Below are 12,295 nucleotides of genomic sequence, written 5' to 3' on the forward strand. Positions count from 1 at the left end.
GGATGGTGTCACGTGCTGACTGGACAGGCCTGCTCTGAGCTCCTTGTCAGCAGTCAGCAGTCTCCCCGTTCTCCCGGGGCCTGGGGTACAGAAGGCCTGCCTGGTCTCAGGGAGGAGCCGGGACCCCATCTCCCCTCGGATTCCCAGCGGCCTGCATGGCTCAAGGTCCAGCCCTTCAGACTAACCTGTGGGCCCTGTCTAGATCCCAGTCCTAAACCAGGGCCTGAGCCGAGAAACCTCTCTGGCTATTCCTACCCCTGCAAAACCCGCAGGAAGGTGGGTCACCTCTGCAGACCCAGCCCTGGCCATGCGATTCCCTGCCGTTCTGTACTTATGCTCCCCAGTACTCACTGCTGGTGGGCAAATAGCCAGCTTCAAGTGGAACTCACCCCCCTCCCCCACCTTAGAATCAGCTGTTTCTTTAAGTAAATCAAATCTTTTTTAGAACAACAGAATTGATCGTTGTTGTTTTTTCTGTTTTTTTAAGAGACCTCGTGCATGTACAACCAAGGGAGAAAGGCAGAGGGGAGGAGAGAGCATCCCAAGCAGGCTCCACACTGAGCATGGCTCCATCTCACGACTGTGAGATCATGACCTGAGCTAAAATCAGGAGTCGGACGCTTAACCGACCGAGCCACCCAGACACCCCTAGAGCAGAATTTAATAATCGAGATCCAGGCACTAAAAAGTTGCCATTGCTTCTGGGCCCTTTCAGTAAAGAAAGATGGGACAGGTAGATATAATTCTAAGTTTGTGTCAACATTTCCAATTCAAATTTAACATCACGGGGATTTTTTTTCTTCTTTGATTTCATATTTGTGTGTCCTTTTTTTAATACAGAAATTGGTCTACTGAAACACTTATTTTTTCCCCCAAATATGCAGTAAACGGCTTAATAAGTTATACCAGTATTACTAATTAGAAGAAATCTACTAAGCGATATTTTCTTTAGGTTTCTTTTACTCTTTAAGTTCCATCTCACTAAGGATCACACTCAGGGCCTTACATTCGGAATTCACTGCAGGTAAATGTCTCTGTGTGGTTGTTAACAATTTGATGCAGTGAGGTTTGTTTGTTTTCAATTTTAGACTTCTTTCTTCATAAATTAACACTGTGGGGTTTTTTAATTTTTTTTAATGCTTTATTTATTATTGAGACAGAAACAGAATACGAGTGGGGGAGGGTCAGAGAGGGAGACACAGAATTTGAAGCAGGCTCCAGGCTCTGAGCTGTCTGCACAGAGCCTGATGCGGGGCTCGAACTCACAAACCGTGAGATCGTGACCTGAGCCGAAGTCGGATGCTCAACCGACTGAGCCACCCAGGTGCCCCTAACCCTGTGTTTTTTAATATGTAATATAGATTCAGAGACCTGAATTATGTGAAAAGGTGTCCTCAGTGTTCAAGGTCCCCTCTCAGCCCCCATCCCCTGCACTCCATTAAAAAACCACTCTGTGGATACCTTTTTTCTTTCATTACTCGTCGAAATTCCTGGTGTTTCTTTCTGCAAAAATAAGTGGTATATATGTACCTTGATTCTTTTTTCCACTTAGGCGTACACCAGGGAGATCTTTCTTACTCTTTCTAAAGCTGCATGCCAGCTAACACAGCCACATATCACACACAGTCTTTTCAAGCAACCCTTCCTAGAATTGATTCCTAGAAGTCAGATTGCTGCGTCAAATGACAAATAAAAATACACTTTTTCCTAAGAGTCCGTAGTTTTTCAGAGTGCTCCAGAAACCCCTGTGTTAATAACCAATGACCTTACTTTCACCCTAGGCTATAATTCAGATGACAGCCTCTGGGACCCGTCCCTGGAGCTGGAGTTCAACCACAGGCAGTACAGTGAGTATCAGTGCTGCTTCCTTGTGCCTGGGGTCTCAGACTCGTTTTCCTCTGCAGTACTTTTCCTTAAAGTGCAGTCCTGTGTGGAAGTCCGACATACAAAATGAGTAGAAGTGAAGTCATCCTGTTGAAGTGAGGATGGAGAGGGGCCGCAGTTCCTCCAGGCTCCTTCCTGCCCTCCCCAGGGTCCTGGGCATGTGGCCACTGCTTACATACCTCCGGGGACAGGGAAGTCACCACCTCTTTTTTTTTTTTAAATGTTTATTTTTGAGACTGCCCAAGTTGGGGAGGGGCAGAGGGAGAAGGAGACACAGAATCTGAAGCAGGCTCCAAGCTCTGAGCTGTCAGCGCAGAGCCTGACTCAGGGCCTGAATTCCGGAACTGCAAGAGTATGAGCTGAGCCAAAGTCAGACACTTAACTGACTGAGCCACCCAGGAACCCCGGAAGTCACCACTTCTCAAGTATCTCGCTTCTGCAGGCTCCAACTGCCCTTGCTTTGGGGTGCCCCTCAGGTTTGCCAGGGCATCATGGTGACCCACACAGGGAGCACTGAGTTCAGGGAGGTCCCTCCCTGTCCTCAGTTGGAGTTTAGTTTTCCATAGTAGCTCCGAGTTATACGTAGTCTTAGAAATTGATGAAGCACTTGACCGTTTAATTGAGATAACGTTGCAAGTTTCTGCAGAAGGGAAATCGTGAATCACACCAGCCTTCTTAAAAATTAAAAGCTGGGGCGCCTGGGTGGCTTAGTCGGTTGAGTGTCCGACTTTCACTTAGGTCATGATCTCGCGGTTCGTGGGCTCAAGCCCTGCGTCGGGCTCTGTGCTGACTGCCAGCTCAGAGCCTGGAGCCTGTTTCAGAGTCTGACTCCCTCTCTCTCTGACCCTCCCCTGCTCGCTCACGCGCACGCGCTCTCTCTCTCTCTCTCTCTCTCTCTCCTAGAAATAAATAAAACATTAAAAAAAAAAAATTAAAAGCTACTTTGGGTTTTTGTGATTTTTGAAAACAAAAATCCTAGAAGGGTAGAGAAATAATTCTTAAACTCAGAAAGCTCACAAGGAACCTGCTCATTTTGGAAGTGATCAACAGTAAACATAGGAGCTACTATAGCGTTCTCTCCTGCCCATCATGGTCTTCAATGACTTACGATGCTGACATTCCTACAGATACAGACCCTGGCACTCCGTATGAGTGGAAGGACATGCTCTGTGGCACAGCTGTTTGACGTAAGGGGCCCATGTGTCTTTGCACCAAGGACAGGGTAACACACCTGGACGTACTGGCCGTGGTGCTTTGTTGGGGGCACTGAGGAGCCAGATTGGGGCTCCAGCGGCTGACCGCCAGGGGAATTTTTTTACTGAAGCACTCCAATTCCTGCTTTTCTTATCCGGGAAAGGAAGGAAAAGCAGTTTTCAGTGCCTTAGTTGAGTAAACAAAAGTGCTTTGAGGCCCTATTGATCTGTATCACCATTTTCTTCTAATGAAATTTAATTCCTTGCTAATTTTTTTTAATGTTTGTTTTTTTGGGTGTGAGCTGGGGAGGAGCACACACACACACACACACACACCCCACNAGTGGTCAGCACAGAGCCCTACATGGAGCTCGAACTCACAGTGAGATCATGACCTAAGCTGAAGTCAGACACTCAACCGGACTGACCGAGCCACCCAGGCGCCCCAGAAACTTAATTCCTTTTTAAAGAGAGAGGTGCAGCTTTTTAAAATTTTTCCCTTCTGAAAGAGGGGACTTGCTCTGCTTTTACACCGTTCGTGAAAACTAAGGATGTTTTGGCTCTTCCCCAAACCCTGTTTGCTAGTAAGAGTTTTCCAGATGCCTGCTATTTGCAGAGCGCACCAGCACTTGGGAACTGGGAGCCCTATAGACCCAGGGAAGCAAGAGCAAACTCTCCCCAGGGGCCCAGCGAGCACAGCGCCTCCTAGTGTGTCTTTGGTTCTCTGTGCTATTCGGCTCCACACCAGCTGCGTGCTGAGGTGGACGCAGGGATGACAGAAAGGCAGTTCCTGTCCCCCAGGGGTTCGTGGGCCAGGAGGACCAGCAGTGGTGCAGGGCAGGCGGGCAGGGCTCCTGGAAGAGTGGGCCGGGAGAAGGGGGTCTCCGGCCTTGACGGGCCAGCCCGCCCTTTGCAGCAGTGAATCTACTCGCAGCCCCTGCTCCTGCAGCCAGGCGAGCCGAGCCGCTGTCTCCAAGCTCCTTGTCTCCCAGAAGGCTCAATTTTTCCCTTGTTGGCAGATGGAAATTTGAGGCAGAGGAAGCAAGGAGCTGAAGGGCCACAGCCAGGAAAAGCGAGCCCTCCCTCCCCTCCTGAGGGGTCCCAGGACTCATTCCCATGGATCAGCAAAGTGAAGGTGCCCTGGATGTAGGCGTGCACCCCACCGTCTCCTCGCTCCCACCCCCACCAGGTCTCACACGTGTTCCAGAAAGTTCTATGTAGTAATAGGCGCGGGCGCTCTCATCTCAACCGTTGGCTCACCCTGAGCAGCCCTTTTCTTTCGGTCTGGAGTTGTGTGTGTGATTCCCATTGTTAACAAAATCGTCTTAAGTTGTGGCCCTAGACTACTAAAAACAACGCTCGCTGTCGCTTCTGGATTGCCTCCCGGACGCTGTGCCTCACACACACGTTGGTGATGCCGGAGCTCCCGATGGGGGGATGGAGAGCCCCCGAGTCCATCCTTCCGGGGGCATTTGCCTGAACTCTGGCGTGGACGTGCTTCGTTCCACAGCCTTCCTCGGGTCAGGTGGTTCGTCCGGGGGACACCTGCCTGTTGGCCCCTTCACATCGAGAGTCGTTTCCTTTCAGTGTCCCGGCCAGGCAGCTTGGAGAGCAGTCGGAATGCATCCAGCGACAGCTCGCCTCTTAACCTGAAAGGTGGGTCAGCCTCGGCTTCCACGCACTTTTCCTTCTATCTGGGGCTTTGGTTCTGGCCTCGTTTTACACTTAAGGCAGTAACCTTCACCACGTGGTCTGCCGCATCAGGCATTTCCCTGTGGAGTCCACACCGTGCTGTTTCAGGCACACGCATGGCCTTCGAGTGGATTTGAATTTGAATCCCTTTATCCCCATAGACCAACTCTGGGGGCCCGGGCCCCCCACCTGTCCTCTGAATCGGAGCTACTTCATCTGTAGCGTGGGGGGTGCTGACCATAGTTCCATCTGTGGTGGCCGGAGTGGGATGACTTCGATTCTTTGACTTTTTTTTTAACTTCCATAGCGCACAGTATCGTCTCTTAGTGTTGCCGTGCGTTTAAAAAGAATGTGTGGTCCCAAGACTGGAAACTTTTCACAGATCCTTTGTTTCCTCTGCTTGCGCCTGACCAGCCCCTGGAAGCCCCCTAGCCTGGAACTGGAACAGGTGCTAAATAAGCCTTTGACACACGGATGGAGGAGTGTGGTGCCTTCAGGCTATTAATATTAAATAATAACATAAACGTTACCGGAAGCTTTCAACTTTTATCTCAAGTAATTTTGTTTTTAAATGCCAGACTGAAATCCTCCAAACGTTCTTAACATCCGAGTCGCAGCCCAGAAGGGTGGCCTGGGCGCCTCAGCAGGGCTGTTTTCGGTGACTGTAAAGCAGCACAGAGCCCGCCGGAGGCGGATGAGACGGNTAGCCCAGAAGGGTGGCCTGGGCGCCTCAGCAGGCTGTTTTCGGTGACTGTAAAGCAGCACAGAGCCCGCCGGAGGCGGATGAGACGGCGAGGGAGACTCACGTGTGTCCCTCTGTCCCGCCCCACTCCCAGGTTCCTCTGACCAGCTCCACGGCAGGTCTGAGAGCTGCAGCAGTGAAGACCTGATCCCCAGCCGGGACACGGCCACTCTGCCACGGGACGCCAGCACCACGGGACGTGCCTCCCTCAGCCGCCATGAGTGCCCCCCGCCCCGGAACGGGCCTCTCCCCCAGGAGGGCATCCAGAGGAGGGCTGCGGGCCAGCCTCACGCTGGGGGACGGCCCTGCTCTGCCTCCCCGAGCAGTGAGATGGTCACCCTGGAGGAGTTTCTGGAGGAGAGCAACCGGCACTCCCCCACACCTGTGAGTGGCCCAGGGCGTGGACACAGGGAGCCTGTCTCCCCCCACCCGCTGCCCGCACTGGCACTGGGGGCCAAGACCCTGGCAGTGAAGACCCGGGAAGGGATGGGGGTGGGCGTGGTGTGGCCTGGACCGGGGAGGATACCCACTGGCTAGCGAGCCACTGAGCGCGGGCAGCCGGCCCCAGACCTTGTAGGCTGTTTTCTCCACTGTCAGGTGGGCGGGCAGAAATTTGCTGCCAGCATAGAGGGTAGGGATGAGGTGTGCCCACCACTGGGAGCTTCTCTCGGGATATGGCCAGCACCCAACGTGGCGGGGCTAGGAGCTCACAGTGGCTTTTGTGGCAAAGCCCCGAATACCCACTTACCCTGAGCCTTCACCAGCAGAGGCTGGCAGGTTGTTTCCGCAGAGAGTAAATATCTTGGGCCTTCTGGGCCATGCAGTCTCTGTTGCAGCCTCTCAGCTCTGCGATTTTCATCAGGACACAGACTTAGATCATCTGTCAATGAATGGACATGGCTGTGTTCCTACAGAACTTACGGACGCTGACATTTGAGTTTCATTTAAGTGTCACGTAAGGCTTTTCTTTTTAAAAAAATTTTTTAAATCATTTTAAAAATGTAAAAACTCTTCTTAGCTCTGAAGCCATACGAGAACATGTGGCCGACTGAGATTGACCCCCAGCTCTAATGTGCTGACCTGCATTCTGCAGCTCTGACCCCCAGAGGTCACTGGCGTTAGGGTACCCTCCTCAGCCACCTTGCCAGTGTCTCTGTTTAGCTTTCCTGAAGCTGCACGGGTGCCGTTTGCATGCTCTGCCTGCCTTCAGTCATGTAAGCAGTTGGGTTACTGAACAGATGAAGGATACTTTCTTGCAAATGAGATCTTGTAAGGGTTTTTTGTTTGTTTTTGAGTGCGCATGAGTGCAAGCATGAGCACAAGCATGAGCAGAAGGAGAGGTTAGGGGCAGGAGATGGAGAAAGAATCTTAAGCAGGCTCCATGACGTGAGGCTCGATCTCATGACCAGAGTTGAAAATCAGGAGTTGGACTCTTAACCCACTGAGCCACCCAGGCACTCTGAGATCTTGTAAGGATTTTTTTTTTAATTTTTAATGTTTTATTTATTAGAGACAGCATGAGCAGGGGAGGGTAAGAGAGAGAGGGAGACACAGAATCTGAAGCAGGCTCCAGGCTCTGAGCTGATGGTCAGCACAGAGCTCAACGTGGGACTCGAACCCACGAACAGTGAGATCATGACCTGAGCCGAAGTCAGACGCTTAACCGACTGAGCCACTCAGGTGCCCCCTTGTAAGGATTTTTAATGCATCTGTGATTCTCTCTCATTCCTCTGAAGTAAACAGTGGCACTTCCTTTAGCTGCATGGTAAACTATGACCCACTTTATAGGCCATGGTGGAAACGCTAAATGTTGAGCAGATACTTATTGAGCACCTACTACATGTTACACAGTGTGCATAGTGTCTGCTCCTGAAAATCAAAGCAAACTGTTAATTGGCAAGCTTTTCTCGCAGATTTGCTAGGTGCTGAGTCTGGTGGTTGGCACTAGGAAATAGAAGCCCCGGGCCCTGCCCCCCCTTCATTTACATTTCTACACTTGCTCTGTGCACTAGGACTTGGCGAAAGCACACAAAAGCCCTGCTGTCAGGAAGTCTGTGGTCTGCCCAGTGGTTCCCAGACTCCTGGTGGCCTTGCCGGGACACAGGCTGCACCCTGGAGCTTCTGACTCCATGGGTCTGAGGTGGGGCTCCCTGAGAATTTGCCTGTTTACTGGGCTCCCAGAGGATGCTCTTGCTGTCAGCGTGTGTCCAGGCATCACACTCTTAGGAGCCAGGTCCCATTTATCCAGTGGAGTAAATGAGAACGGTCCAGAAAGCTGGGATGCCTGCAAATTGGAAGGCTTTCCTCCTCGACCCTTTTCTATGTACCTGTCACAGTGAGTTTCCCTTTGTAGATTTCGGGGGGTGGGTCCTGTGCAAGGGGCAGGGCCCCCCTGCTCAGTTCACACCTGTCCCTGATCATCCCCGTTCCTCACGCTCATATCATTACCTGTCCCTTTTCAGCCTAAACAAGCCCAAAATTATCTTCCTGCACGGTCCATGGTGGAAGCTGATGTTTGGCCCTGGGGAGCCACCCTCACCTCTCTGCCTGCCCCGGCTACACACAACCCCTGCCAAACCCGAGCACCTGACCTCCCCCCACCTCCCCTGACCGGCCCCGGAGATGTCACGACATCCCCCTATCCGTGCCTGTACTTCTGTGATGCCGGCAAGAAAGTGTCTCGAAATGGGCTCCCTGGGTGGCCAGAGAGCGTGGCCCCATGCAGGTGCACATCGCAGGATTGACCACGTACGGCCGGGAGCCAGGTGGTGCCGGCAGCCAGCAGTAGGTGTTAATCCCTGGTCTGCATCTCCGGGCGTGGGACCTGTTGAACCAACCCCTGGGGCTTCAGCTTCCTTCCCTATTGTTTAAACAGCCTTGCGGGGTTGCCTCCAGAGTTCACGGGGGCTTGGGGTTTTGAGGGCTACACCAGGGGTTCCTGGCACACAGGAAGCACTCAATAAATGGTCCCTGTCCCTGCTAATGACCGAAGGTCTTAGCGCGTGCTCATCCAAGATCTGTGGCTCCAAACTAGTGTAAAGCAGATTCTGTCTCTGTCAGGTGGACCATCCAGATGCTTCCATGGGCCAGCAGTTTGTGGGCATGTCACAGCAGGCTAGGGTCAGACCGCATCGGCCCTCAGCGCCTGACTCCCCACCCCCCCAACACACGAATGCACTTCCTTTCCTGGTTTCCCAGTGGCCATCAGTCCAATGAGGCATCTCCACTGGGCCCCTCCAGGCCATGACGTGCTGACAGGAGGCTGAAGTGACCGAGCAGCCTCCTAGACCTGGGCTCTGGTGGTGGCTCTGTTTGCCTGCACCGTGGTGGCAGAGGACACTGGGTCCCCCGGGGGCAGCAGCTCGAGGGGAGCAGTCTGGTGGGCTGGGGCCGCCACCTGCACCCCATCCCCGCCGTGTAGCCTCGCTGTCCTGCAGGGAGAGGAAAAGTGGAGCCCTACTGGTCANTGTGGGTTCGAGCCCTGTGTCGGGCTCTGGGCTGACTGCTCAGAGCCTGGATTCTGCTTCAGCTGTGTCTCCCTCTCTCTCTGCCCCCTCCCACTCACACTCTTTCTCTCAAATAAAACATTTTTAAAAACTAAAAAAAACAAAAAACAAAAAAATAGGTTGGAACAGTTGGCTGTGGTCGGGCTTTCAGCCCTGACCTTTCCAGAGAGTGGTTGAGCTTTGCAGGAAGTCCTTCCCGTCTCTGGATGTCTGTCTTGTTTGTGAAGTTAGGGGGCTGCCAGAGTGGCGTCTGGGGTTCTCTCCCTGGTGTTCTGTGTAGCCCACTCCCCATCCTGACCAGTGTGTGTGGTGGGGGTGACGTTCTGCCTCAGGCCTAGCAGGAAGCAGGAAACCTGAGTCCTGGCCACCTGGGCCGCCCAGGGGGATGCCCTGGGGTGGGGACGGCTGTCCCGGCACCTGCCTGGGCCTTACGCCCACTTCTCCCTGCTTCCTCCCTTCTCTGTAGGACGCTCCCAGTCTCCAGGATGACCTGCTGACCGACTACTTCAGAAAGGCCAGCGAGCCCCCAGCCCTTGGAGGCCAGCCGGGACCACCTGCCAGGAAAGAAGGGGCCAAGATGCCCACCAGCTTTGTGGCCCCGACCATCAAGATGCCTGTCAACAGCCCTGAAGGGAAGTTGTTGAAGCCTGGACAGTATGTGAAGCCAAACTTGAGACCTGCGGACGCCGAGGCCCTGCCCAGTGCCCCCCCGCGGCAGGCCCAGCCTCCCCAGAGCTTGTCTCTGGGCAGACCCCGGCAGGCCACCATGCCCCCGACGTCCCACACACCGGCCAGCCGGAGCGCGTCCCTGAGCCGGGCCTTCAGCCTGGCCTCGGCCGACCTCCTCCGGGCCAGCGGGCCAGAGGCTTGCAGACAGGAGGCCCCTCAGAAGCTGGGGGCGCCTGACCCTTCAGGGGGCAGAGAAACAGGCAGCCATGTCCTGCGAAGCCCCACGCCCCCCAGCTCCCACGGCCTGGCCCGGGAGCGGCCCCCACTTGCGGGAAAGACCGGCGGCAGCTGCGGTCAGGGCCCCGCCCCCCGCAGCCGGCCCCCGGACACCAGGCCCTTCTCACTGGNCCTGAAGGAGGAGAGGCTGGCCCCCCTGCAGCAGTCGGCCACGGCCCCGGCCATCGCCTCAGGAGGTGGCGGTGCCTGCAGCAGCGGCCCCCAGCCCCAGCACTTCCCCCCGGCCGCTGCGGCCCTGGCCACCAGGACCAAACCCCAGACGCCCCCCCACTCCGGGGAGGTGGCCACCATCGCCCCCGTCCGGGGTGCGCTCGGCCTCTCAGACGGGGATGGGGTCCCTAGGCAAGGCCACGGCGAGGGCCTCCCTGCCAAGAGCCCAGGTAGGTCCCCCGATGCGGCCCCGCACACCAGCCGGGCCCCCGAGGACTCGAGCCGTGGCAGCAGCTTGAAGAGCACGCCGGCGTCCCCCGAGCCTGGCGGGGACCAGCAGACGGTGTGGTACGAGTACGGCTGCGTGTGACTCCTCTGGACCAGCAGCTCCTGAACCTTGAAACTACTGACTCCCCACCCCCCGACGGTGCCGGCCTCTGCCCGCCTGTGGGGGCAGGAGAGGGCTCTGGGATGACAGCTGCGCCTGTGTCTCTCCTGCCTGTCTTGTTACTGAAAACACTGTGCCAAGCCCTGCGAGGGCCACACTCCCAGGTGTGCGTCTTCTGTAGCTTTCCAGCAGCTGGTCTTTTGAACAGATCCACTTCACGGGGACACTCAGGATGCAGCGACAGCCATGAAGCAGATACTGAGTGTGACCCGGTAGAACACTCAATTTGCAACTTGTCGACCTCTCTTTAAGTGCGAGCATGTGTGTCTGCGTGTGCGCAGATACACTTCCGCGTGGCCAAGCCCTCGTGGCTCTGGAAACTCCATTCCCTTTCCCCAAAGCCATTTGGTCCTAGGAGTCGTCCAGACTGGCCAAACTACAAGGAGCTTGAGGACCTTGGGGGAACCCCAGAATTAGGCTTGCTGCTGGAAATCAGGAGTGTTGCCGCGTCTTTCCTGGGGTCCCGAGCAATCCCCTTTCATCCCAGGGCTAAGGCTGCCTTCTAGGCATATGGCAAGTGGCCTCAGGCTTTGGCCACCCATCTCCCTGCAGCTGGCTCCTGGGCTCCCCACAGGGGCCTCTGGGGGCCACACTGAGACCTGCCTTCCCTGGCTCACTTCTCTACAAACACTGGATCTGCCAGGTGTCGGGGGCTGCGGCTGGGGCCGAGAGAGGGCCCGGCCCCAGCCCCGACCTAGCAAGTGCACATAGCGCGGGGAGGGGAGGGGAGGTGTGTGCGAGGGTGGGGTACAGCCTCTCCACTTCCCCAGTCTCGGATGAGATATTGATTTATTATTTCTGAATAATATCTTTGTGGTAGAAACCAAATTTCTTTTAATATATTACGTATGTATGTGCACACTCCTGTGAAATCTGTGTTCTTTGAGGGGGATCTATTTATGTTCCATTGGGAGTCCTTCCTTTCCATCAGGAATCTTACCTGCTGCTTTTGTGTAATTTGGTCAGGTTCCTGATGCTTTTTGTTTTCTGTTTAGTAAAGGTGCTCTTTCTGGGATATACTAAACTTGGTGATTTTTTTTTAAGGTTCATTTTTTTTCTTTTGATTTAATCTGAGGAAAAAATGGGAATGTTAACAAGATCAGTTTTAGGAGTGCTTTGGGTTGTGTATCAAATAGCCATTCATTCTGGAACACGCGGACAGGATTGTAATAAAATGAAATGGCATAGAATCGAGTCCTGGCTTTTCTCACTGGACAGCATTGGCGGCATCGGACAGGCTGCCAGGGGCTCCCAGGGTGCCCTGCTTCACCTCCAAGAACCTTCCTGGCCTCTGGAATCTCTGCCACCAGGTCAGAGAACAAGGTTTTCTTATTTACTAGACCTACAGCTTCTTCCCAGATTTGCACTTATTTATTTTTTCCTACAGTTTATTTTGAGAGAGGGCAAGCGAGTGGGGGAAGGGCAAAGAGAGAGGGAGTCAGAATCCCAAGCAGGCTCTGCGCTGTCAGAGACCATGAGACCATGACCGGAGCCAAAATCAAGAGTCAGATGCTTAACCGGCTGAGCCACCCAGGTGCCCCGCATTTATTTTAAATTAGTAAGAGTTGGACCCCACTTTGATGTGGATTCATCTCCTGACAGGAGCTCAGCTCCAACTGGTCCTTTGGATTTTCCCAGGACTACTCCACTAGGATCTGGAATTTAGATCTCCCGGACCTCAGATGAGAGGCTTAAATCAGAGGGACGGAGGATG

General features: G+C 54.2%; 1 protein-coding gene across 2 annotated transcripts in view; it reads left to right on the plus strand.

Annotated features, from left to right (window-relative positions):
- Positions 1 to 11,771, plus strand: part of CCDC88C (coiled-coil and HOOK domain protein 88C) — a 129,060-nt gene extending 117,289 nt beyond the window's left edge. The window contains exons 27-31 of one of the 2 annotated variants that reach the window (XM_077780869.1): positions 1,782 to 1,847; positions 4,665 to 4,733; positions 5,606 to 5,895; positions 7,974 to 8,295; positions 9,484 to 9,571. In XM_077780869.1, coding sequence (XP_077636995.1) covers positions 1,782 to 1,847; positions 4,665 to 4,733; positions 5,606 to 5,895; positions 7,974 to 8,255 — 707 coding nt within the window. In that variant the 3' untranslated portion in view covers positions 8,256 to 8,295; positions 9,484 to 9,571. Of the gene's footprint in view, positions 1 to 1,781; positions 1,848 to 4,664; positions 4,734 to 5,605; positions 5,896 to 7,973; positions 8,296 to 9,483 lie in introns of both variants that reach the window. The other variant, XM_077780868.1, reaches the window with a different exon arrangement.
- The last annotated feature ends 524 nt before the right edge of the window (positions 11,772 to 12,295 follow it).

The sequence above is a fragment of the Crocuta crocuta genome, unplaced genomic scaffold (genome assembly GCF_008692635.1).
Source record: "Crocuta crocuta isolate KB4526 unplaced genomic scaffold, BGI_CrCroc_1.0 scaffold299, whole genome shotgun sequence".
NCBI classification, from domain to species: domain Eukaryota; kingdom Metazoa; phylum Chordata; class Mammalia; order Carnivora; family Hyaenidae; genus Crocuta; species Crocuta crocuta.